This window comes from Aspergillus fumigatus, chromosome 2, assembly GCF_000002655.1.
Source record: "Aspergillus fumigatus Af293 chromosome 2, whole genome shotgun sequence".
In the NCBI taxonomy this organism is placed as follows: domain Eukaryota; kingdom Fungi; phylum Ascomycota; class Eurotiomycetes; order Eurotiales; family Aspergillaceae; genus Aspergillus; species Aspergillus fumigatus.
This window is the reverse complement of record NC_007195.1, coordinates 270410-296147: the sequence shown is the minus strand read 5'-3', so window position 1 is coordinate 296147 and position 25738 is coordinate 270410. Positions and strand designations below refer to the sequence as shown.

Below are 25738 nucleotides of genomic sequence, written 5' to 3'. Positions count from 1 at the left end.
ATTCCGGCAAACCGACAGGTACGTTTTTGTATTACAGCAGTGAGAGCAATATTCAGCTGGGTTTGTTTTGTTTGACACCTCAAATGCTGTATAAGGCTGTAACGTTACCTGCCCTTCTCTCGAAGGACCTTGACCAATCGCTGTCGAAGCCGTTTCATCTTCTTACGTCATCGCAGTCAGTTGCCATAAATAGCCGGATCTATTAAACTATCCTTGAAGTATCTGTATCTGACACCATTGGAACAATATCAACCTGGAGATAACGCGCAAAGTGAAGGTATTGACAACGTCAGGATATCGCGCATATGTACAGGACGCGCTTGAGGCCACAGACAAGGACGACAGGACCTATCACTAACCTGAAGTCTATCAACAAATCACAGGCATATCATGGCTTCCTATATTTGGGATACTCCGCGACCCAAGCCTTGATTTGCGCCACTTCTTCATCAATCACCTTTTGAACGCCGGCATTCGCCTCCCCATAGACTAGCCATTGATCTGAGCAATGGAACCCACCCGGAATTACATGTACTGGCGCTTGTTCTGTGGACTGAAGGGGTCCTCCGGGTCTCGTTTTGGAGGAAACTGAGGCGTCCCTCCAGGGATCGAATTGACTGTAGAAGTGGGTCAATGTTAGCTTTGATCAACTGTTATCGGTCATACAACGAACCCATTTGCCCAGATCAGACGTGTTGTGTTGGTCAAGTCCCAGCCCTTGGTCCACTTATTCACGTCTTCAGCGGTCTTGCCATTGGCGCTACCGAACGTATAGCCGTTGACTTCTGGGAAATACGCGTGACATTGTCGCTGCCAGTACTCTGCTGAGACGATTCTGGAGACAATGGTGGACTCATCCTTGGGTGCACCACTGCAGTCACAGGGATTAGCAGGCTACCCGCTTCCAAGGGATTGGTACCATACTCTTGCCAGTAGAAGAGAGGTTCATTGCATAAGAACCAGGTCCACTGCTTATTGGAGGTATTGTTGACGGCCTTGTCGGTGTAAATGGGGCTGTTAGTCTCATAAGAGTCGTAACAGTCAACTGCGTCTTTGTCGGTCCAATATTTGTATTCGGCGCAAGCTATTCTCTTCAGTCTCTGAGGGGCCTCGAGTACCTCGAGTACATATTCAAGGGACTTACAGCCAGGCAAGTACGTTGAATTGAACCATGACGCATAGCCTTGGAGTGCTTTCTCCAGACCGACGCCTTCCGGTCCAGGAACGGACTTTGCCCCCGGAGTGACATTCTAATACCGTGTGAGACTATCATTCGCACAGTCGGAGCCTCGAGTCGGAAAAGGGCCTCACCTCTACCGCATCGCAAAATTTATAAAAACGGGAGTACCCCGAGACGAAATTCATATCCTGCCAAAGCCATGGTCCGTTCGTAATTGCTCTGAGATCCATTAGTACCAAGGCATGATCCGCCTTTCAAAGAAGGCGAACGCAACATACGCTGCAAAATCGTCAAAATGCTTGAGAGCTCCCAACCCGAACATCTCTTTGATTTCCTGCTGGCGCTCGATATCCCCCGACTCATAGACGTGGTCAATATACTCCACCACGCGGTTGAGATCCTTGCTGCAGTTCTTGGGCATCCCCTCGACAACGGGGACGAAATATTGCCACTACGTATGTCAGAATGCGTTTTGTTCAGGAACGTCTTTGCCATCACGTACGAAGTCATAGATGGCCTGCACCGGTGCACTCGATGCATGGTACGCCCAGAAGGTCCCTGGAGCAATTGATGCGGTCCACGCGGCTAGAGCACCACTGTAGGATCCCCCAGTCATCACCCATGGCTTTCATGGAAGATCAGTCAGCATACGCATTGCGGCGTGGTCCATTCTGAACCTCAACTCACCGCGTTATCGGCGTTGCTGCTGTGAATCTCGTCGAACGGAAGATTCACAGTCTTTGCAAAGTGAACAAGGTCTGCGATCGACTGCTCCAGAGTCAGGTACTGGAGCGTCTCGGTGGTCAACTCGGGATAAGGTGATGAGGCTCCCCAGTAGCGATCTGGTGACTCGATGAGCGCTTGCGAAAACTTTCAATCATTGACGATCGGAAGAACTCACGCTCAAGCAGGATAACCGCGCCCCCGATCTCTTCGGCAAAGCGTCCAACAATCGTCTTGTTGGTCAGGAATCCGTCGTAGTCCGCAGCATCTGATTCACCCGGTGTAAACAAAACTACCTTTTCCCACACAGTCAGCGACACACCACAAGCACTAGCCACCAACCGAACCCCGAACACCGAACAGGAAATACGCACAGGAGAGCCAGGACCGGCCCAAAACTCCGGATTATACCAGTATCTCTGGGGAAATGTTCCCAGACCGGGGTTATTATGATCAATATACTGCTCGAATGTCGCGTTTCCAGAGGGCAAGGCAACTTTCGCTTTCATCGCAGGGATCAAAGGCGCCCTGGGCATGAGAGCAGATGCCAACTCAAAGAGACAAGTCGCAGCAAGCGTCAGTGAAGCAGCAGCAGTCCGCATCCTGAAAAATCAACCTTGCCGTAATCGGTACCTCCGGAATACAATCACAGAAAGAAATTAGGAAACAAAAAAAGAAAAGACAAGCCATTCTTATACCCTATAACTGTCCAGCCTCGGCTCTATACTGCTCTACTCACCTAGTGAGTACAAGGTGAGGGGAAGCAAGCAAAGCATGCAGCTACTAACCTACTGAGATATCAAGGCAAGACACGGAAATGCTAATTAATTGCATCTCCGATAGTGCATGCAACCATTCTACACTGCAGGATTTGGTCTCAGCAATTAATGCTGCTGGCATGTAATGTAACGACAAGCACTCCCCTTGCAGGGTTAATGTTGATCCAATCGGGCAATTTATAGGACTTGGCAAGCATTGCGCTAGCTATCGCACTGCAGATTGATCCCGGTTCCTCCGTACAGTCCAAGGTCTCCAGAAGTTCGATAAGGTCTTGTTGCTTCAGATATCTAGGCCCTTGGGAAAGTTGAGACCTTCATGTGGCTAAAGTACTCCAGAGAACAGTGCTGGAAAGCCTCAGCACAAGTCCTATTAAACCAACCACCAATTTACCACCCCATACTTGGCTCATTGGGTGGTTGATGGTTTAGACGAGAGGAATATCCAAGGGATTTCAATTTTCATTTAAGGTAGTAAAAAGCCATGTTCTAGAAGGATTTATATAGCTGTAAACCTTGACGAGTCCCTTCTCATCCTGCAGGATCTGAGACAGTGGAATGGATTTCTCGACAGTATCTAAGTTGAGACCTTGCTCCAGTTTTCTAAGACCGTACTGACCTGCATGTCCGAGTCCGACTGGTCATTGATCCCTTGACACGTGGTGGGTTCCATTGATTTCTGCGTCGACAAAGTATTTACCGAGTCAATTTGGTAAGTTGCTCCATCGGTATATTGTCAATCAACCAGCAAGAATCCAGGTCACGGCGCAGAAAGGAAGATGGAGCCATGCAAACAAACAACAAAGAATGGCATACAAGGAGCAGGCTACGGATACAGCATGCCGCCCCGCTTGGCGATCAACAAAACAAATAGCGGACGAACCCCGGCGGAGGTCCGTCGTTGCGTGTTACGTGATAATGATAAGGGGGTGTAGTTAGTTAACTAGTAAATGTAACCCATTGACGAATCCAATTCAACAAACTTCTGCTTCGGCACCCGGGCACAACTAGTTACATTTATTACTTCAGAGTAAGGGAGACTAGATCCATTTTCCACATATTCACCATTTGCAAAACGAGAACAAACTCGCAAACGTGGCTCCGACGGTTCCCTTCTGTCTACCAGCCGCTCTCCAAGCCCCAGGCCTTAGCACGGAAAGAAGTCTTCTTGCTCAGATCGCTGCCGGACACGGTCAGGGTATCCAGCGGATGGGTTGGGTAGAAACTCATTGTGCCAGTTTGAACACCCTCGGCGAGGGTGACCTCGAGCAGGGAGCGATCAATGACACCGGAGAAGGTGAACTTGTGGTGGTCGTAGGACTTGACGGTCGTGTTGAAGACGGGCCAGTAGCCGGTGCTGTTGGCCTGAGTGAACAGATGGGTTCCCGCACGGTTGATCCAGAAGAAGCCGTTGTCCAATCGGAGACCGCCATCGACGTACTCGCCCGACGTCGACGAGGTGAAGTTGAAGTAGACCTGGCCCGTTGCGCCAGATGAGGGGATCCCGTTGATCTTGACGTCGAAGGCGACAGCATTGGATTTGACGTTTTTGAAGTCAAAGGTCACATCGCCGTTCCGTGAGCGCTTACCCTTGAGTTGCTTCCCGCGGACGGAGTCCAATCCGTCGAATGGTTCTTTGGTGACGACCCAGGAGCCGTCGACCTTGGTCAGGGTGTGCACTTTGGGCAGCGACATGGAGCTTCTCCAGCCTTCGAGGGGGCCGGTGGGCACCTGCTGGGTGTAGTTCCAGTTGCTGGCCCAGCCGATGGAGACCGGGGGCTCGTCCTCGGGGATGCCAGAGTACCACTGAGAGGCGTAGTTGTCCTTGGCGAAGTCATAGAGGGTCTCGCGGGGGCTTTCCGAAGTGAAATGGGTTCCATTGAAGCTTCCAACGACATAGTAGGTTCCCGAGCCCCCGAGTGGCGCTCCAGGGTTGACGGAAATGAAGAGCACCCACTTGGTGGGGTCCTCTGAGTCGTCGCAGTCGTCGACTGAAAACTTGACGAGGTTGGGGCATTCGAATTGCGTTCCTGGCAAACCTGACTGGGTGAAGTTGGAGGCGTGCGTCCATTCCTTGAGATTGGGGGACGTGTAGAACCCAATGACGCGATCATCCGCATAAGCAATGGTCATGACCCATTTCTGGGTCTCGGGATGCCATGTAACCTGGGGGTCACGGAACTGGCTGGAGTCAATGTCGAGAACCGGGTTGTTTTCATACTTGGTGAAAGTATACCCGCCGTCACGGGAGTAGGCGATTTGCTGCGTCTGTAGCGTCTCAGTAGCCAGAGTGTAGATAGCGACTACACCGTCGTCCTGGTCGGGGAAGAATCCCGAGGTGTTGTTGCTGTCCATCACAGCCGAGCCGGAATAGATCCACTCGCCCGGCTGGCTAGGGGCGATGGCAATGGGGTGGTTGGTCCAGTGGTACAAATCCTTGCTGGTTGCGTGGCCCCAGTGCTGATTACCTGCAACAATCTCGGAAGGATTGTCTGCGACGTATTAGCACAGGTACATATCTATAGCGGTCAATTAGGCTCACATTGGTAATACAGGTGATAAACCTCCCTCTTGTGATCATAGAAAAGCCCATTGGGGTCATTCATGAACTGAGAAGGAGGGGAGAAGTGAACCTGAGGCCGCAGAGGCCCGGAATAGTTGGCTGTTTGGGCCGCTGCCACTGCAGCAGAGAAGAGAATGAAAGAAGCACGCATTTTGATTGTCTGATTGAAAGAACGATGCTTGACATTCCACCCTGGATGTAGGAGGAGGATGGAGGGGTATTTATATCCCACCGTCCCCAGCAGGGGTCTGAACTCCGGATGGTTAGTACAGCTGCAAAGACCCCAGACGGGGTACTCCAGTCCCCACGGTCAACAAGCTAGGCAGGATCAATTAGATGCAATCGAGAAACATACCGAAGCTAGAATGGGGCCCCGAAATACGGCTCGGAGAATTGCACAGAAGCTTCCCCAATTCTTCGGCTTTGAGCCGACCACCAGCCGATTTACCTGTGCGACTCTCCAGGTATAGCTACAGAATTTCCAGACGACTTATATCCTGTTTGCACCAGTCAACTAATGCAGTCAATTCAAGCCAATCCCAAGAATTCAGCACCTGAATTGAAGAGGATCCTGCAGACCTACTGTAAGTCACACCAAAATAATTCTGTAGTCAACCCCGGCCCGAGCGTGACGTCGATGAGGTTAGCAATCATCTTGGCGCGATAGAATATCAGAAATCGGGATCTCGTCGGCGAAACCTCGTACAGCAAGTCAAAAGGAATTCTTTCATCTCTTACCTTGCAGTACACCGTAAGCTTGATCTCTTTAACCCCCACAGTTCCCGGGCAGATTTCGGGTTTCGGAGGCGTGTCGGAGAAATTTCCCCACAGTAACACAGAGTAAGTTAAATAACTTCTTGGGGACTGACGCTGCTGATATTCTAGAGAGGTCTAAGGCGCGGTAGTTCCTTGGGCCCTCAATCATGCTTGCTCATCTATTGGCAATTCAAGAAAACAAACTCAAGCTGGTGACCCTGGCCGGGGTATCGTCGTAGTAATCGCAACTATATACTTCTCTCAATCTCCGCCACCTCCGCCATCACCTCCCGCACCAACTGCTTCACCCCTTCACCCGGCTCCTCATACGGCGTCCGAGGCCGGAGCTTCTCCCCTGCCGCCTCAATCCCTGCCTGAGACGCACTAAACACCGCCGTGGCATACTTGGTCGCTGCAATCCCACTCTTACACGGACTCTCTGCCAGCGCCGCCTTCTGCTGCAACGCCATCGCCTCATCCACCTTCCCAGCCCTGTACAGCTCATACACCCTCGACGCCGTCCGCGGAAACACATTCGCAAACGCCGCAATGCAGCCAGCCGACCCGACACTCAACCCCGCGAGCAGGAAATCCGACTGCCCCCCATAAACCGCAAACTCGTCCTGCGAGAACGTCGCCGCCAGCCGTGTGATCTTCCCCACCGATGCACAGGTGAGCTTGACCCCGACCACGTTCGATACGCCGCTCGGGCTCGCGGCCGCGGACTCGCGCACGATCGCCGTCATCGTCTCAGAGTCAATGTCGACTCCATTGCACACGCCGGGGAAATTGTAGATGATAACCGGCAACGGAGCCCGCGCCGCTACGTCCGCGAAAAACCGCTTCACGACGCTCATGGTCGTCGCCTTGCCGAAGTATGCGGGCGGGAGCACGAGGAGGTAGTTTGCGCCTGCGGCCGCCGCATCGGCTGCTAGCTCCAGCGTCTGCTTGGTGGAGTGGGCGCCGACGCCGGCCATGAGGGGGTAGTCTGGGCCGACGGCCTCGCGGGCGGCGGCGATGAGCTGGGCGCGCTCTTCGCGGGTGAGGAGGAAGGCTTCGGAGTTTGTGCCGAGGATGACGAGGCCGGCGAGGCCGGTTTTGGAGAGGTAGGCGTAGTATTTCTTTTGGGAGTCGAGGTCGAGGGTGTCAGTGGTGTGGTCGAAGAAGGTTACGGCGGGACACCAGACGCCTGGTTTGGGGACGTGGGGTTGGGGTGAGACTGTCGGGGGTTGTGAGGAGCCCATGGTAGAGTTGCAGTTTGCCTGTTGGAGCGTAGATTCAGGGAAGCTCAGTGTGAGAGATATAGTCTGTAGTGTCAGAGGAGTGGCAGAAAGTGGCAGAGCAGGGGTTTTATACTCGGTATAGCTCTAGGTGTATATGATCTACAGAAACGAGCGGGGAAATCGGGAAAAGAATCCGTGTCGGAGAGCAATCCGAAGTACCTCTCTAGGAAGCAATATGCATATTACGATCATAGATTGTCCTATCAGGAGTAACGGAAGGATGAAACAATCTAGGATGCAGCTCTCAAGGCTTCAATTGGCAGCTGGCCTGATATTTTGTACGTGAGTCAGTTACAGCTAATAGCTTGACAGACGGAAACAACAGCTAGAAGGTCCTCTGCAATACATTACGGGAAAGCTACATGGCCTTAATCACTTGCCGTCCCTTACTGTGTGGTGATCCTGCTAGTACTAGACCCATTCCTAAACATCTAAACCCATGTTAATGGGGATACCCGGAAAGGTCCGATCCATATCAAACTGGTCGTATCATTCTTCAAGACAAGGTTGAGCTTGTGAATAGACGAATATATAGCAGGTTAATGCTTGACAGAGTTAGTGAGGCTTCGTCCACAGAAAGAGCTCTACTTACCGTGACATCCTCCCATTTCTCCCAGCCGCGTCCCCTTACCGAGGCCAGTTCTTCCATTGTATACTGTTTACCGGTTGTGAAGTAGCCGGCATTGATCTTTGCATCAATCTCAACGCGCGAATCGCTAGGTATCAACTCCTCCGGAATTGGCACGCGCTTGAGGATCTTGATTCCTGACTGGACGATGGCGTCGTGCTTCATGTTCGACATGGACAACATGCGGTCGATCTTCTTGATCCCAAGCCAATGAAGGATGTCGGGCATGAGGGCTTGGAAGCGCATCTATACGATCATTAGTACGAACTCCGGATCATTCTGAACGGTGTATCTCACATCTCGCACACCAGCGATGTTCTCTGTCCGAGTGAAATATTTGTCGGCCGTGTCACCACCCCGCTTGCGAGCATTGTACACAAGGTACTTGACCACTTCACCCAGAGCACGGCCTTCCTTCCGGAAATATATAACAACCCCACTGCCCCCGTTCTGAGCTTCGCGAATTGCTTCCCGAATACCGAATGCGAGATACGGCCGGCACGTGCAAATATCCGACTGGAAGACGTCACTTCCATTACATTCATCATGAATCCGCAGCGCCAGCTTCACATTCTCATCAGACACACGCTCCGGCGGGCCGAAGATGTAGACAGTCAACCCCCCAATAGGAGGAAGGAAAACCTTCAAATCAGGCCGGGTGATCAACTCCGGATAGCTGCCACCCGTATGCTCAAATAAGGTCCGCCGCAGCGTCCCCTCATCAACCCCAAACCGCTCCGCAACACCAGGCAAATACCAGACCGGCTCAACCGCGACCTTGGTAACGCGCACCTCCCCCGATGAATCCACGACAATCGACCCATCCACACCCAACTGCCCATTCTTCACGGCCTCCCCGATCTCCGCCAGTTTCATATTTGCCCGCGTAACAGCCATCGTAGGCCGGATATCCCAGCCAGCCTCCAGCTCCTCACGGAACTGGTTGACGATATCATGCCCATACGGATCCATGGAGACGATCTTTGTCTTGTCCGCCCACGAAGGTTGCCAGGGGAAGTTAAACGTGGGTTCACTATTCCGGAAGTCCGGACGGAAGTTCACGTCCAGGTCTCCTGCCGCAATCGCCAGCGCGTTGTAGATGCTGTAGCTGCCGCCGTGGGCGCCTATGGCGTTCCGTCGCTTGAGCATCCCCGCACTGCGGGTGACGATGACCGGACCACGAGATTTGGCATCGGGCGCGCCCCATACCAGGGGGACGGGATCTATGCCACTTTGACCGGGGTAGGTGGTCAACTGGGGGAGATTTTAGTTCAAACGGCGTTGTTCCAGGTTGCATGGCTGTGTTGGTACGTACCACGATGTGCTTGCTGTAACCAGTTGACGGGGTCGTAGGGGATGTAGAAGACTGGGTGCTCGGAGCATCCGGCATGGTCGCTGTCGTTGTGTCCCCCATGTTGTAAGTCAGTTCAGAGATGAGACGATAAGAGACAGATGAAGACAATGTATTCGGAAGAGCAGAGTCAAGAGATGGCGAGAGAAGAAGGGATTGGGCGAGTGTTGTCCCCCTGCATCTGCATGTGACCTGTTATCTCATCAGGTTCTCTCCGCACCTTATCATCAGGCATCCCGGCAGATACCCCTCTTTTCCATTCTTTTCCAGACAGGTTGCTTCTCACCGCTAGACTCATAGATATTTCCTCATATCTGCACGATGAGTTGGTCTAATAGCCAATTGCCCGGGAACAAGTCCGACTGTCCGTAACTTGCGACTGGTAATCCAGACGCCTGACATATCCTTATCAGCTCCTCCAAGGGATCGGAGATATCCGACCCCACAGTTCCGCTATGACAGCATCGCTGACCATGGCGCCTCGTTTACGGACCAAAGCTACGGAGTAGATATATCTCAACAGGACGAGGACAAGAATTGACAGGTCATTGGTATCTATTAATCTCCCTCCATGTGTTTGTAGGCATCAAAGTTCACTCTCATCACTGTGTACAGTAAAACATAGCCAAAGGCATTTATTCGTTGGATAACAGACAGCGCCGGAGAAAGCCGCCCTCTTCTAGTCCTTCCCGCCGGCGAATTTTGGGTTGGCGCGCGAGTTCTTGATGGTTTTCTTGATAATATCCTCCACCTCATCCCAGTCTTTGGTATCAACGCGCTGGATCTCACAGTTGAAGTATGTCTGAATCTGGTTGAGCATTTCCCATTCCTCGCGGTTCGACACGAATGAGATAGAGACACCGACACGACCGAACCGACCCGTACGACCGATACGGTGCAAGTACGTCTGAAAATCTGCCTGCCGTCCAGGCACGTTGGGTTGATGGAGTTCCGGGATATCCTAGAGGGGAGGAAGGGTTAGACACGTAAGACACAATAATCGAGTTCCAAGACGACACAACGAAAACTTACATAGTTGATAACCATAGAGACAGTGGAAACGTCAATTCCTCTAGCAAGAACATTGGTCGCGATCAAGACCTTGGCTTCGCCTCTGCGGAACTGATCGATGATTGCGTCGCGTACTGACGGGTCTCTCTCACCAGTCAATGATACAACGGTGTGTCCTTCAGCCGTCATTCGTCTCTCGATTTCTTGAGCTGCTGCACGAGTCTGGAGGCTGATCAGCATCAAGTTGTCCAGGGACGTAGCGCAGGCGGTCTACTAACCTGAACGAAAATAATGGACGATCCGACTGTAAGTAGTCCATAAAGTTGAACAAGGGTTCTGTACTTGTCCTCTCCATCCGCACAGTCAAGGTAAAGCTGCTTGATTCCCTCAACAGTCAATTCTTCGTGCTGAAGTGTAATCTCGTTCGCATTAGGTGCAAACTTCGAGGCATATTGATGAACGTGTTCTGGGAAAGTGGCTGAAAATAGGACGACCTGAATATCCCGCGGCAGAAGACTAGCTAAGTCAGCTAGGACGGCGATAGGAGACCCAGAGTATGACTGTTAACTTACGCTTTAACACGGATGCACTGATCACCGAGACCTTGCTGGTCGAGCATGTTGTCGGCCTCGTCAAGCACGAGCACCTTGAGCTTGTTGGGAATAAAGGTACGCCTTTTAATCATGTCCCCTACGGTTCCAGGAGTGCCAACGACAATGGAGCACTCCAGTCTTTTAGGACGGCTGTCTCTATCGGTCGGGACGGCTGCGCCAATGATGAGTCCGTCAACGAACTGACCCATGACTTGGACGACGCCAAGAATCTGACGGGCAAGCTCTCGCGTAGGGGCCAAAATCAATGCCTGAGGAGTCTTCTGCATTTGCTCCGTCGACAAGTCGACACGACTCAAAGCGTTCAGAACGAAAGCGGCGGTCTTTCCGGTACCGGACTGGGATTGGCCGACCAAGTTCTTGGGAGGGTTGTTCAACAGTAGAGGCAAGGCGCGTTCTTGGATCTTTGAAGGCTTGCGGAAGTTCATGCTCGACAGCCCTTTCAGAATTCGAGGGTCCCTGTTGGGTCGCAAAGAGGTTAGTTACAAATACAATTACAAACACAGGAAAACTATGCGCCCTTACAGTCCAAGGTCCTCAAAGTTCTTGACAGAGTAGAGTGGGTTGTTAGGGTCGGCTTGTAGATCGCTGAGCTTGACCTCAACGTTGTACTCCGGCTCGTGGAGGTCGGAGCCACCAAGTTGCGCGGGAGCGCCATCTGTCTGATCGCCGATGGGCGCAGGTGTTTCTGCTTTCAACAGATTAGTCGTATGTTCGGTCTGATCCGCCGAAGGGAGATGATATGCGCGCGTACCGGAAGTGTTTGATTCATCGGGTTTCGTGATGCGATCGGCGAGAGAACCGCCCGTTGGGGCGGCTTCGACTGGCTGTTCTGAAGCCATAATAACCGACTTCAAGAGAAATTGGAGAGACTAGAGACAAAGAAGTGGTCCAGCAGTTTCGAAGCTGTGAGCAGGCGGGCAACACCCAAAGCTCTGTGGAGAGAGGCAAACAGCGGGGTAAATGAAAGATAGACGAGAGTAGGGATAGATTCGGATAAAGGAGAGACTTTATCACCGAGCAAGGACCAAGAACCGTAATCGCACTGACACTGAGGCGAATGGCAAGATGATACCTAGCAAATCAAGCTCAAACTCCCAAGGTATCAAGCTGTGACTGCGCTTGGGGAGCACAATAATGACGGTAGAAAAACCCAGCCAGGCGATAACATGTAATGACACTTTCCCTCTTTAAGAAATCTCCTGACTAACGCTTAAGGGAAGGCGGTAAAAAAGTTAAAGTTGAGGTACCTGACGTTACAGAACGGTAACGTCAGTGCCAGGGCAACTGGGGTTTTGGACGCCGACATGGCCGGAGATAGCTGTTTTGGTATTGTCACAGCCTTCTCAGCCCAATGAGCCCATGGGCCATCAGCCATCACCCCCGCTTCCGCAATGCCCGCACCAACAACGGAGTTTAACATGAGATGACAATACCCTTTTGGTCGTGTCTTATCAGACATTTCCTATTTTTATTAACTTAGCGACTTGTGACACCTTACTGGCTGCATCAAGCCGCCAAGGGACGTCAGCACGTGGGGGATTGTGGCTTCTCTTTTACGAACGGTCAAACGTGGCCACCTATTCCATAGTACACGCACGCTGCACCCAGGTTTGGCTTTCTGACACTGTGTCTTATGCGCCGAGCTACACCAGAGGCCCTCTAAAAGATGGCAACTGCGGATGTTGCTCCTCATTTTGGAGCGGAGCTAAAGGTAATATTTGCCATCAGCGCACATGAGGATAGCTATCTAAAACTTGCTGTTGATATAGGACGCATTTAAACCAGTGAACAATTGGGTACGTTCCGAAGTCGCTTCCCCGCATTTTGTCTGCAAGACCAAGAACAACAGTGTTAAACGTCACTCATAGGTGTCGAATGGGATACAATGGCTCGATGAGATCCAACAATTTTATCGCGAGCGGAGCGCGATCGAGAAGGAATACGCCGCCAAACTCACTACCCTCTGTCGGAAATACTCCGATCGCAAGGCGAAGAAAATCAGCAGCCTGAGTGTTGGAGACAATCCTGCAATGACCCCGGGCTCCCTTGAAAGTGCTTCTCTTACCACCTGGACGACGCAGTTGACCGCTGTCGAATCGCATGCCGCGGAACGGGACAAGTTCGCCTCGGAGTTGGTCGCGCAAGTGGCGGAGCCTCTCAAGCAAGCAGCGGCGCAGTACGAAGAACTTAGAAAATGCCATGTGGACTTTCATGCGAAGCTGGAGAAGGAGAGAGACTCATCTTACAGTGAGCTGAAGAAGGCAAAGGGGAAATATGATGGGGCATGCCAAGAGGTTGAGGCGCGCAGAAAGAAGATGGAAAGTTCGTTTGACCATGGAAAGTCGAAGGCGCAAGCTGCCTATCAGCAGCAGATTTTGGAAATGAACAATATCAAGGTGAGTCTGCCGCTCTTTCAATTGCGGATCAACTAGTCCTGCTAACGTGCCGAAGAACATGTACCTGATCAGCATAAACGTGACCAACAAAATGAAAGAGAAATACTTCCATGAATATGTGCCAGAGCTTCTTGATGTGAGTAAACGCCTTCAGGCTACAGAGGAGTAGATTACTCACTGGTCGCATAGGGATTGCAAGACCTGAATGAGACCCGGGTGACAAAACTCAACTCGGTATGGTCACTCGCAGCTCAGCTAGAGAAAGCTTCTCTCTCTAAGAGTATGGACCACATGTCACATCTACTGAACGAGATTCCTCGAAACGTACCACACCTTGACTCGCTCATGTTTCTTCGTCATAATGTCACCCAAGTGCAGGAACCTCCCAACATGGTATTCGAACCCAGTCCTATCTGGCATGATGACGAGTCGATGATTACAGATGAGACAGCCAAAGTGTTTCTGCGCAACCTACTCAGCAAGGGCAAGACGCAAGTCCGGGATTTGCGAGTCGAGTCAGATCAGAAGCGACGGGAAGTTGACAACGCCAAGCGTGTACGAGAAAATGTTCGGCAAGGGAAGGACAATCGGAACGAAGTGGAGGTTGTCCGGTCCATATTTTTCTTACAGGAGGCGCTCCATGAGGTAGAGCGGAAACGACTGGCTGCCGAGGTTGAAACGTCGACCATCATATCGGTGGTCGGCGATTTGTCTCTAGGGGCCAAGAATCACAATTTCAAGTCACAGACGTTCAAGATCCCAACCAACTGCGATCTTTGCGGGGAGCGCATTTGGGGACTGTCGGCCAAAGGCTTTGATTGTCGGGACTGCGGGTACACATGCCACAGCAAATGTCAGATGAAGGTACCCGCGGAGTGTCCTGGCGAACAGACCAAGGAGGAGAAGAAGAAGCTGAAGGCAGAGAGACAAGAACAAGCCGGCGCCATGCCAGCGCTCGATATCACACCATCGAACGGTACGTCAGCCGCGCCATCACTCACTCGACAAAATACGATGAACTCTTTGAGCTCCGGATATGCGGCGAGCGCCAACCGATCCTTGTCAAATGTTACCAGCCAACCAGCCAGTGCAACAGAGCCTGCTGCACCCGCTACACCCGCTGCACCTGCTGAGACTAAGCCCGCCGTGGCCGCTCCGAAGAGGAATCGGATTCTCGCACCACCTCCGGCACAGTATGTTACCGCTCCAGCGCCAAGTGAGTCACCATCCGCTCCCGCGAAATCAGGTGAGCCTCGTGGAAAGATGTTGTACCCGTATCAAGCTGGAGGGGCGGACGAAATCACCGTGCAGGAAGGGGACGACGTGGGTATTATTGAACCTGATGGTAAGTTTGCCGTTGGCATGCGAGAGACTTGGCCTAACTGAGGTCTCTAGATGGCTCCGGATGGATGCGCGTTCGCGCCGGGTCGCGACAAGGCCTCGTTCCAGCCTCGTACGTGGAAGTATTACCGACAGCATCGCCTGCGCCCACGGCCAGTCCTGGAATCACGGATCGACCGGGCTCCACGTACTCGAACTCGTCTGCCTCGTTATCTGGCAGTATGGCGGCCAAGCGGGTTGGGCCTGCAGTCGCCCCTCGACGAGGGGCAAAGAAACTGCAGTACGTCGAAGCGCTGTATGACTACGAAGCGCGCAGTGACATGGAATGGAGCATGGTGGAAGGCGACCGGTTCGTGCTGGTCAACCGGGACAGCGGGGATGGGTGGGCCGACGTCGAACGGGGAGGGGTCACCAAAAGCGTACCTGCGAACTATATACAGGAAGTTTAGATGTGGCATCGTGCGGTTTTTTAAACTTATTGTTAGGCGGGTTGGCTTCACTGCGACCATTATCTATCTCTAGCTTTGCATTGGTGGCATCAGCAGCGAATGGATACTTACGAGAATGACCACGCATTGTGTTGTCGTACTATAGTTCTTGACTCACCATTGCAACTCACCCTATGCAATAGGATCGCAATAGTACGCGCAGCAGAGTCTCCTCGGACGATCGGTCTCATGATCTCCAAGAACTAGCCAGGGGTGAATCCGCCAGCTGTCATCAAAGAATGGACCTTCCTTTCAGAGCAAGCGCCATCGCAATTCAAAGTACTATGCACAAGCCACGCAAAAGATACCTTAATTTCAGCCGCCGTTTCCCCTCAAAATTCTATTGGAGGCTAAACCTGCATGATGCGGTCGTTCTATAGGCACGAATCTAGAGGCTGCTGGAGAAGAGTGGAAGTGTTGGTCAGTATACTTTGTACGCAAGGGGGGTATGTACCGAAGTTGGCTACGCAGGCTGCGACATGGTAGATTGGATTTGTTGACCGGTAGAATTGAGTCATATCTTTGACCTTCTGTATGATATTCTCCGGCCAAAAAGCATGACTGAAACCTACTCTACTATAGTCCGTACCACAGAACCACTACGGGGCAGAAGAGTATATACAACAGGACCCTTCAAGGCTCGAACTACTGTGAAAATCGCGCACAAAAATAGGCGAGCCATGATTGAATCAGCAGGGGGAAATACCTCATAGTGAATCACATACGGAGGGCATGATACAAGATCAACCATGGAAGTTCGGGGGGCAATCAAACTGCGCCACGGACCTCTATTTGGCTTGTGCTGAAGCTATTGTTTTAGTGCTGCGGCCGGCGGGTATGCAGTGCTCAGCCACCTCGTTCAAGCGAGTTGATCTACATCTTCATATGATTTTGATTACGAGCGAAGGGGAAGATAGTCTTCCAATTGATAAAGGATTGGAAACGATGTGATTCGGTTATGTCGTGGTTGTAGTCAATATCGTAAGTCATTGATCTCAGGCAGATTGACGCTCAGTGAGTCAGTGTTGATCATCTATTGCTATTCTGTACACTGTAGACACTGTGCCTCCAGCCTCATAATGACCCGAGCGTCTCAGTCAAGCTCTAATTGTCTTGTCCTCGGCTTGATTCGACTTTAGCAAACCATGTTGTTTGTCATAAATATTATTCTCGTTATTGCACGACCTTGAGGATCTGTAACACCAGGCAGCAAGATTGGTTTAGTTGAGAAAGAGGGGCGGTCTGAAAACGAGGTCTTGACTCTTAAGCCCCGAATGTATGAGGGAATTTGCTGGACCACCAGTTTTGGTCACTGCTAGGACGAATCTGGCATCTCCCTGGTATTTCCCACTTGCACTGCCAAAGGATGAACTGATATTACCAGCTTACAGTACAATTGCTACCGTTTCCCGTCTTTCTGCTTTGCTGCTTTGGGGGGATAGCCCTATCCCTGGGTTTCATATGCGGGAGCCGAGGGTCGAAAATCCCTCATTGCTAGTCTCGATTCATCGGTTTCCGTCTTTTGTCTTGGGAGACAATCCAACAGCGGGAGCAGTGACTCTCTATACACAACAAGGGTCCATCCAGAGGAAATTTCCTTAGAGGATCCTCCTCTTTTCATGTCCCCCAAAGTGTCGAATATTTCTCCATCCGCACCAATCACATCCTCTTGGATTCCGAGAAATCGTAAGAATTGGTCTCCATCACCTACCAGAGTGGGAAATCGCTTTACGTGCAGCCACGACAGCCCGTAGCTGCAAGACCAGACGATCTCCGGACACCTGAGGCAGGCAGCTCCAGCTCCAGCTCCAGTTCTATTCCCTTTTTATCCTCCCCAACACTGCCTATGATGTCTTGTCTCATCTCCTCTCCGCCAGTCCACGTATAAATTCCTCCTCCTCCTCATCCCTCACCATGACTTCTTCCTTTCAAACCATCAAGGGATGCTCATTGACGGTGAAAAGTGGGCCTGTGAAGCTTGCGTCCGCGGCCACCGTGTGACAACCTGTAAACACAATGGTACCTATTCCTCCATTCTCTCACTCTCCTTCTCCAAGTTCAGTCAGACTCATATTGAATGTTACAGATCGACCATTGATCCGCATCGCCAGAAAGGGTCGCCCCTTTTCGACCTGCTCTGTATGCAATTGCACCCCATGCCAAGCTCCAGAGGAGCACACCAAACTCAGACGTGAGGCAGAGTCCAAGTCTCAATCTTCAAAAGTAGATGTCACCAGATAAGAGGGGGGAGAAGCACCGTCTTGATTTTGCTTTTTCTTTGGGATTTGTCATTGCCCATGCATTAGTTACCTTCTCAGGCAGTCGTTCGCTGATATGGTCCTTTCTCCGGTTCGGTTTTTCTAGAAATCTTCCGGTAGACCCTGCCGTACAACCAGCGCCTTCCAACCCATCGCGCCCCGTCCTTCGCTCGACTCGGCCACACCGACCAACCCGGCCGCCAGCCACGCTGCGATCTCACCACCGCTTGGGAGCCGCCCCAGCGCAGCGGGCGCCGTCCCCGCACGACCGGGGCTTTCCCCGCGCCCCCGCAGCTCGACAGAAACAGATCCCCAGTTGGGTATGAGCCAGAGTCCCGGGTACACATCTGGCGACTCATACGCACAGCGGCCTCCTCAAGCCCATCCTGGCGCACGATCAACTACCCCAGCACTCCCAGTCCCACTCCCAGTATTCACCACCACAGCCCCCACCTCGCACTTTCCGCTAACCTGCGGCTCGTTCGCGACCCCCGCCCTCGCGTCCGTTGCCGACACCCCGGCCTCCATGACGCTGATGCACGGCGATGCGCACGGCGCTGAGTTCCTGTTCGCGGATGGCAACGGGTACGCAGGCGACGGGGTCTTCTCGCTGGACGATCTGGATGTGGGCGTCGGCGTGGGCGAGGGTGCAATGATGCCGCCCGAATGGGGGGATCACTTTTGGCTGGGGGATGATTCCGTGTGATCCGATCTGATGATACGCTGATGATGATGATTACGATGTGATGATTTTTCTCTTTGGTTCTGAGGGATGGGGCTCGTGTTTATACTATCTTGGTTCTTGGCCGTGGGTTAACAGGACCATGACTGTGACCATGAGCATGAGAATGCGCGTTTATTCCTGTTGATGGAATAGATTGTGGATTGAGTGAGTTGCACTTGATACAATATAAAAATAGTTGGAATATATTCAAGTTATGTATCTGTTACAACGGTTGACTGCAATGCAGGAATACCGGTTCTGCCTCGGAGACTACGCAAACGTAGGCAAAACAGTAACGGCCGTAGTGGCAGTCACACAAAAATATGCTTAATGACGGTAACCCTATCCACAGACATCACTCAGTTTCGGTAGGCGCTGCAGCGGGAGTCCCCGCCAGGGGTCTCCTGACCACCGGTAGGAATAGGCACCGGAACAGGAACCGCAGTAGCACTCGGGGTGCTGGACACGGCAGCAATGGCAGTGTTCTGGCTAGGCGCGGAAACAGCGATACTAGAAGAAGAGCTGGGGCCGCTGCCCTGCGCAAGGATGCGCGCGACGGCAGCCTCAGCGGCGATCATGACGATGGCCTGCGTATTGCCGGTTGGCAGGTCGGGGTGGATACTCGCGTCGACGATGTACTATCTCTGTCAGTATACTGCGGTAGAACTTTTGGCAAGATGCAAGGGGTGTAAAGAAAAGAGAAGGGACCTTACCAAGTTGTCGGTGCCGTAGACCTTGGTGTTGGTATCCACGACGGAGGTGCCATTGCGGCGGCCGTCATCGGGGCCCATCTTGGCTGTGCCGACGAAGTGGTCGCCGCTGGTCACTTTGGCGAGGATGTCGGCCGGCGAGCTGGACCCCTGGACGGTGTAAGAGGCCTTCTTGAGGTCGTCGAGGAGCTCCTGCAGGAACGAAGTAAGGGCCTCCTTGTCCTCGGGGGTCTGCAGCAAGGGGTCGGATTCGATGGTAGTGGAGCCGGCGGCGTTGATGCCCAGCACGCCGGAGGATGTGGCGCCGTGGGTGAGGTACAGTTTCATGGTGATGATGCCGTCGCCGCCGGGGCTGCAGGAGGCCTGGAAGAAGCGGGTGACGCCGTCGGAGGCGACGTTCGAGGTCCAGAATTGAAGGCGATGGCCGCCCTGGGTGAGGATGCCGGAACCGCTGGCGTACAAGCGCTGCGCGAGGGAGTTGGTGGCGGGGATGACGCTGGAGGTGTTGAAGGCTGTAAAGTTGGCGCCGGTGTTGACTTTGACGGTGAACATGGGGTGGTCCTTCAGGTTGTGGCCCACTGGGAGGTTGATCCAGTCCTTCTGAGCGGGTAGGGTGATTCCAGTGCTGCCGCTCTGGACGGTCTTGATCTGCTTGGCTGGGCCGATGCCAGAGTTGAAGAGGATGCGAGGTGTGGATAGCGCACCGGCAGCGAGGATGACCTTGCCGCCAGGACGGATCCCGATGAGCTCAATGCCGCCCGAGGCGTTCTGAACCTCGACACCGGTGACATGCCCGCCAGTGCGGATCAGACGTCGGACGGTGGTCTGCAGGCGGAGAGTGAAGTTGTCCTTGTTCTGCACCAAAGGAAGGTAGGAGCGCACAGGACCAGCCCGGATGCCGTTGGCGACCGACCAAGAGGGGTAGCTGAACGCCTTATGCTTCTCGTTGGGTTGCTTGTGCTGGTCGACAGACTTCCATCCGAGACCGCTCAGAAAGGAAGACAGCACGGTGTACATGCCCTGGTCATATCGGCGGCCGTCAGCGGACGGAAGCAGGCTTCCTGGGTTTCTCTCGTAGAAGCGAGCAGCGGCACTCTTGACGTCTTGCCACTTCCAGCCCGCAGGCCACTTGTCGTCAAAGTCCGCCTCCTGGGGGTAAATCAGGGCCATTGCATTGACGGTGGTGCCGCCTCCCAGAACACATCCAGCCATGCCGGGGGTGTCTTCGCACAGGTAATCCCCAACGACACCCAGGCTGGTGAGTGCCTGGTTCAGGGCGGGGATATCGACGGGCGTCAGGGTCTTGTTCCATGCCAGGGCATCAGTGGCACCCATCTCGACAGTGGGAGCAACTCCTCGTTCGATCAGCAGAACGCGCTTGTTCGCCTCGGCCAGGCGTTCCGCAGCCACAATACCAGCCGCACCACCTCCCACAACGATGTAGTCGTATGTGGAGTTTGACACCGTCGGGGTCACGCTAGGGACAGGGCTGCGACTAGGGGACGGGGTGACCGACGCAGACGCTGAAGGAGTGCTGGAGGGCGATCCGCCGGTCGACTTGGCCATGGCAGCCCAGGTGGAGTACTTGGAGGATTTGGCCTGGCCGAGGAGCATCTCAAAACTACCGAAGCCGGCGGCATGGTATGTCAGAGCCGAAGAGGCCGAGGCAGGAGTGGTAGGGCTGGTCTTGCTGAGGGCCCAGCCAAGGAAGTACGTTTCATCGGTGGCGTCGAATGTCGCTGGTTGTCCGAGGATGCAGCCACTGCAAAGGAACGTATAAGTGAGATGAGTCCTGTTGACAGAAGTGCCATCGGGGATCTCGGTGAGACTGGCGCCTCCGCTGTACACGTCTGGGTTGGCGTAGTTGGTTGTCTTGCGTAGACTCGAGACAACAGAGTTACCATTCGGCCAGGCCGCGATCAAAAGAGTCGAGGTCATGGAGCCACCCAGACTGACACCGCCCCATCCTTTCGAGCTGTCCAGCGGCACCACCAGTTGACCGACAAAGTCAGTTCCTACAGTCTCCGGGAGGGCCAGACCGAAGCAGAACCCGGTATTCGCATCGCACCATCTCTGAAAGTCGATCCCAGATGCCGAGTCACTGTAGGCAGAAGAATTGTAGTTCGCCGCAAAGGCGCCGAGCGTCGAGCTCAAGGCTACCAAGCCACCGAAAAGAAAGGAACGCATCTTATATTCGGTCGATCAGAACGCGGAAGAACGCAAGGCCGCAAGCAACCAGCGTTATGAGAAGACAAGACAATGAATGAAAGGAACGGGATAGCCGACCCAGCAGCAGCCCAAAACGAATGACGGCTAGAATCGCCGAAAGGAAAGAAGGAGAAGAAGAAAAAGCGAATGAATGGATAAGTGATCGATTGAATGATCAGCCATCGTGGCGAGGACATCGTTCATATACACCACCATGTCTCCTCAAGCACGGGCCTGGCCCTGTATCGGAAAACGACCGAGAAATGAAGGACGACACCCGGTGGATTGGAAGAACTAGCCCAGTGGGCTCGTCAACGGTCAGACTAGTTAGAAACCGATGAGAGCATGATTGCTTTTCCGATGGAACAACTGTTGCATGCGTCGGCAGGAAACAAGCAACCCATGAGGCGCCGGCAAAGGTCAACTTGCACCGTGGGGGACGCGCTAAAGAGAGCCAGATGAGTCTGGTTTCATATTTCAACGTCGGTTGTTTGAGCCGTTAACCCTCGATCCTGCTATTGCCCACATTTCCATCTAATCGAAACAATTCCCCTCCGGGACGTCGATTGTGGAGTGGACGGATCAGTAAAGTGTTGTGGTTGATTGGTCGAACCGAGTCAGGATGCCAATACGAGTGTGTCGAGCTGACACAACCCGCAACGACACTACCTCGATATTAGGAGATGGAAAGAAAACACGGAGTAGCGTCGATGGAAAACGTCGGTACTAGTCGGCAAATGTACTCGAGATTACTATTAAGGTCAGTCATTATAGTACTCCGTATAGTGCCTGAAGAGAGCTCATCCTATGAACACCAAGGCTTGGCCAACTGCCCTACAGACAGGCTGACAGCAATAGCCTCGTCCCAAGAATCTTCAGTGGTTTGATGGGAGGTGGGTCGGTCACTGCCAAGGGTACAAACACTAGGCGACCACTGCAAATCGTTGACCCGCAGGATGAAAAGTTGAAAAAACCGAGTCATTCAATTAATCTATCAGAGGCCAAAGATGCCAACCTAAACTGTACATTCTCCCGGATCTTTCCTCGATGGGGAGTGAAAAAAATACACCACGGATGATTCATCAGTTGAATACAATCCCCCCATTTCTAGACCAGTCGGGTGCCCAAAGAACTGAACTGGAAAAAAAAAAAAAGGACTAAAATCACTGCAATAGGACAATTTGTTCAAGAGGGTATGAGAAGAACAAATCACAAGAGGACGAGGCCAGCGCCGAAGACGGTGGACAGGAGTGTAACCGCACCAACGACAACGGGAGCCATGGTCAGGCTAGGGACAGTCAGGCCAGCTGCAGCGCCCTTGGAAGAGGTGGAGGTGCCGCTGCTGCTGCTTCCAGTGGCAGAGCCAGATCCGGGCTCAGCAGTGGCAGTGGACTGGGTACCACGGTCCTGGCTGCCAGGTCCGGCAAAACCAGGGCCCTTGCCAGCACCCTCAGTCATGTACTTCTTGGCGGGCTCGGGGATGGCAGGAAGAGCATCGTTGTCAACGTCCCAGTTGGGAGCGTCCTTAGCGGGGCAAGGGTTGGCACCACCAGTCTTGTTGTAGTTGCCGTCGCCGGAGGGGTTGGAGGTCTTTTCGAACGCGGTCTTCAGAGCGTCGAAGTCTGGGAGCTCCTTGACATTGTTGCCGCTAATCTCCACCAGACCGTAGTTGCTGGCCTCCTGAGAGTACTCGTACACGAGACCACCAGAGTAGACACCAGTCATGTCCGTGGAGTAGAGAGAGCTGACTTCTTGGAATTGACGCTTGTTGGTGTTGCAGCCGTATTCGGACAGGAAGAGAGGAAGACCGTAGCCAGTGAAGTTCTTGACCTTCTGATCCCAGCCCGAGGTTTTGAAAGAGGAGGGATCGCACCAGGAGTAGTCGTTGAAAGCGAAGAAGTCACTGCGCTCGTCGTCGGAACCGCAGTTCATATACTGGGCCATCTGAAGACGGTTGGTGTCGATATCGGCCTAGGTATGGACTAGTCAACAAAGAAGTCACGAATCACCAGGATGTAGCAGAGGAACTTACAGCCGAGTAGCCGACAGGAATCTCACGGTACTTGCGGCTACGGATGTACTGACGCAGATCACGAGTGACGGCCTTGACGTAGGGAGCAGCAGAGGAGGAAGGGCCATCGTTGATAACCTCGTTGCCGGAGAAGAAAGCGAGGGTGTTCTTGTAACCGGCGAAAGCATCAACGGTAGCGAAGATATACTGGAGGTAGACATCGTTGTACGACTCCTTAGGCTTGGCGCGGTTGATGGAGTACTTGGGAGTGTTGACATCGAGCACCAGATAGATGCCAGCATCAGCCAGTGCATTCATACACTCATCGTGGTTCTTGGAGTTGTCGACCGAGTAGACACGGATAGTGTTCAGGCCCAGCTCCTTGAACTTGGCAATGTCACGCTTGCAACCATCGGCATCAGCGATGGGATCAGCCAGGTCGGAGGAGCCACCGGGCTGGTAGTCGACACCGCGAATATAGAAACGCTCAGCGCCCTTGAAGAAGGCATTGCCCTTGACAGTGATGGGAGTAACGTCGTCACGAGCCTTGATGGAGGGGGCTGCCAGAACGGTGGAAGCACCGACGGCGAGAGCGGCAGTAACAGCAGAGGCCTTCATTATGAGTGATGTGTGCTTGCCAGGGAATCGGATCAGTAGACGGCTCGAAGAGAATGGCGAGGCCGTGAATTAACAGAAGTCAATATCAGCGAAGGAGAAATGGAGAAGATTGTATAGTCTAGCGAGTGACGATATCGAGGATTAAAAGAGGTATGAAGGACAGGAGTAAAGAAAGGAAGAATGGAGATGAACGACCGAAGGGATGATGCAGGAAACGGAAACAAAGAGGCAGGGAGAGTAGTCAACCATGGAATACCCAGGAAGGGTGGCAGGGCCTTAAAACCAACCAGGACCCGTCCCTGAGAGAAACAGGGAACGCAAATAGAATTACGGTACCGTTCCCAGAGTCTGGGGGTGCCAGTGGGTAAGAATAGCACTGGAGTTGGTAATACTTTTACATACACAGGGATAACCTTCCACATTCACAAATAGACACATAGGACTCGTCATCACTCTGCATCTGATTGACAAGGAAGACTGCTCTGACCATCTCAGTGGCCATTGACAAGCAATGTGGGGAAAGAGAATAGGCCTTGTCTGACACTCTTGTGGATCGTGGGTGTTAAAAGACCCAAAGATCATCCGATCGGCCAGGCGTGAAAGACTTCAAACTGCGAATGGAATGAATTCAGCTGTGCGAATGGAGATTATCATTGGGTGGCAAATTGCAGAGTACTACCTCTCTAACTTCCATCCGAGTTAAGCTGAGGTTCTGAAACATTCCCACAGGCAATCTATCTACGGAGTATGGTACTCAATTCCCACCGAAAGAGTGTGATCTGAAGAGCGTCTCAGCAGCTTGATGATGATTGACCCTGTTGGCTGCCGCGGTGGAGAATGGCCCAGGGGCGGGTGGAGCTCAGGCTTATCGTCTCCCGGGCCTCAGAAATAAGGGCTCAGTCCCTGAGACCCTGGATAGCAGTCGCAGTGGCTGATACTTTGCTGCCATCGTTACACTTTCATCTTGGGCATTGCCAGTGACTGTCTAGGTGAAGATGCTTTGAGCAGTATAATATTCTGTGTAAACCCAGTGCATCGGATGTAGGATTGAGTATCATGTCTGATCAAATCCACCTTTTCTTAGTCTCCCAACTGAGGCGGGAAAGAGATCCAGCTGGGTATTGATGTGCCATTTATGGCTCACTACGGAGTACAAAGGTAGGGAGGTATCCTGATCATGAATGTATCCATCTATCTATCCAAATCCAGTCGCTATATCTTGAGAGTGCACTCAACTTGCCAGTACATACAGTGTCTGAAATGTTCGTGTCGTGGTCCGGTCCGGTCGTGGAACAACACCCTTGCTCAAGTACCTAGCTAGGTCCTACAGAGTAGAGTACTTGTATGACAAGACTTGCTGTGTGAGCAATCACAGCAAAGTTAAATAAAAGAAAACTTCGATGCAAAGCCATTTCCAATATCATTTGATCCTGATCTCACAATGTCAAGAAACGGTCACGACAGAGAAGACCACAGAACTCCGTATCAAAGGATCCTTTTGTTCCTATGGCCAAAAATAGGCAAAGCTTGACGTCAATCCACGGGCGCCACCAGCCGCTTAGAAGAATCTGGACTCCGCCTCTCTGATTGGGTGGGGACCACAACCACATTCCAAGGAATTGGCAGTAACAGGCGAGCATGTTTCATGTTAGCACACAAATGAACGGAGTATCTAGGATTTAACATGTCCATGAAATATCAGACTTGATCCTCTTTGGAGAAGTAACGTGGATTTCAGCTTAAGTTCGGGCTCCATAGGAATAACATTGCCACTCCATCTTCCACTCAGTTGACAATCATAATAAACGGCTTGTGGAGGTAAAGTCATTGGTCTCTTGGCTACTACTTTCATTCTGAAAATCTTAATACCATTTTCTGAGTGGAACGAAGTCCTCGAATACGGAATATTCTACGGGAAATATGATCCATCTTATGCCTAAATTAAGAGCAGACGGAGTATTGTGGCAGCCTGGCTTGTCCTCGCTGGTCTAGACCTGCCGGCAATAATCTAGGGCTTCCACCAGTAAAGCCTAGCCCTGCCCTCGAGAATTCTCTAGCCAAAGGACTCAATCGCCTATCTTTCTTACTTGCAGGCGATT

General features: G+C 52.5%; 9 protein-coding genes across 9 annotated transcripts; 2 read left to right on the top strand and 7 right to left on the bottom strand.

The window, feature by feature from the left end:
* Positions 1-388: 388 nt before the first annotated feature.
* AFUA_2G01250 (putative serine peptidase) lies at positions 389-2505 on the bottom strand (the record flags this gene model as incomplete). The annotated part of the gene is made up of 10 exons (XM_744168.2): positions 389-617; positions 674-871; positions 925-1084; positions 1145-1250; positions 1312-1399; positions 1459-1631; positions 1683-1805; positions 1868-2022; positions 2082-2195; positions 2274-2505. 10 exons carry the CDS (start codon positions 2503-2505, stop codon positions 389-391), a joined length of 1578 nt encoding a protein of 525 aa, XP_749261.2.
* Positions 2506-3093: 588 nt separating this feature from the next.
* Positions 3094-5870, bottom strand: invB (glycoside hydrolase family 32 protein). Its single transcript, XM_744167.2, has 3 exons — positions 5822-5870; positions 5222-5756; positions 3094-5171 (listed from the first exon to the last, which is right to left on the bottom strand). Exons 2-3 carry the CDS (start codon positions 5391-5393, stop codon positions 3799-3801), a joined length of 1545 nt encoding a protein of 514 aa, XP_749260.1. The 5' UTR covers positions 5394-5756; positions 5822-5870; the 3' UTR covers positions 3094-3798.
* On the bottom strand, positions 5765-7242 carry AFUA_2G01230 (dihydrodipicolinate synthase family protein; the record flags this gene model as incomplete). Its single annotated transcript, XM_744166.2, has 2 exons — positions 5765-5896; positions 5981-7242. The coding sequence occupies one exon, from the start codon at positions 7240-7242 to the stop codon at positions 6247-6249; it is 996 nt and encodes a 331-aa protein (XP_749259.1). The 3' UTR covers positions 5765-5896; positions 5981-6246.
* Positions 7243-7522: 280 nt separating this feature from the next.
* Positions 7523-9607, bottom strand: AFUA_2G01220 (putative GTP cyclohydrolase II). Its single transcript, XM_744165.3, has 4 exons — positions 9225-9607; positions 8207-9163; positions 7874-8155; positions 7523-7826 (listed from the first exon to the last, which is right to left on the bottom strand). The coding sequence occupies exons 1-4, from the start codon at positions 9321-9323 to the stop codon at positions 7821-7823; spliced, it is 1344 nt and encodes a 447-aa protein (XP_749258.2). The 5' UTR covers positions 9324-9607; the 3' UTR covers positions 7523-7820.
* A 161-nt stretch (positions 9608-9768) lies between these two features.
* Positions 9769-12046, bottom strand: dbp5 (ATP-dependent RNA helicase DBP5). The gene is made up of 6 exons (XM_744164.3): positions 11637-12046; positions 11408-11570; positions 10844-11341; positions 10550-10787; positions 10293-10493; positions 9769-10221 (listed from the first exon to the last, which is right to left on the bottom strand). Exons 1-6 carry the CDS (start codon positions 11722-11724, stop codon positions 9940-9942), a joined length of 1470 nt encoding a protein of 489 aa, XP_749257.2. The 5' UTR covers positions 11725-12046; the 3' UTR covers positions 9769-9939.
* A 167-nt stretch (positions 12047-12213) lies between these two features.
* AFUA_2G01200 (putative actin polymerization protein Bzz1) lies at positions 12214-15531 on the top strand. The gene is made up of 6 exons (XM_744163.3): positions 12214-12596; positions 12655-12681; positions 12754-13281; positions 13337-13417; positions 13471-14626; positions 14677-15531. Exons 1-6 carry the CDS (start codon positions 12552-12554, stop codon positions 15069-15071), a joined length of 2232 nt encoding a protein of 743 aa, XP_749256.2. The 5' UTR covers positions 12214-12551; the 3' UTR covers positions 15072-15531.
* A 468-nt stretch (positions 15532-15999) lies between these two features.
* Positions 16000-18074, top strand: AFUA_2G01190 (uncharacterized protein; the record flags this gene model as incomplete). The annotated part of the gene is made up of 3 exons (XM_077804032.1): positions 16000-17129; positions 17197-17333; positions 17475-18074. Exons 1-3 carry the CDS (start codon positions 17054-17056, stop codon positions 18072-18074), a joined length of 813 nt encoding a protein of 270 aa, XP_077660198.1. The 5' UTR covers positions 16000-17053.
* A 174-nt stretch (positions 18075-18248) lies between these two features.
* Positions 18249-21292, bottom strand: AFUA_2G01180 (putative cellobiose dehydrogenase). Its single transcript, XM_744161.2, has 2 exons — positions 18806-21292; positions 18249-18730 (listed from the first exon to the last, which is right to left on the bottom strand). The coding sequence occupies exons 1-2, from the start codon at positions 20987-20989 to the stop codon at positions 18452-18454; spliced, it is 2463 nt and encodes an 820-aa protein (XP_749254.1). The 5' UTR covers positions 20990-21292; the 3' UTR covers positions 18249-18451.
* A 254-nt stretch (positions 21293-21546) lies between these two features.
* Positions 21547-23952, bottom strand: gel1 (1,3-beta-glucanosyltransferase gel1). Its single transcript, XM_744160.2, has 2 exons — positions 23043-23952; positions 21547-22981 (listed from the first exon to the last, which is right to left on the bottom strand). The coding sequence occupies exons 1-2, from the start codon at positions 23637-23639 to the stop codon at positions 22220-22222; spliced, it is 1359 nt and encodes a 452-aa protein (XP_749253.1). The 5' UTR covers positions 23640-23952; the 3' UTR covers positions 21547-22219.
* Between the last annotated feature and the right edge of the window lie 1786 nt (positions 23953-25738).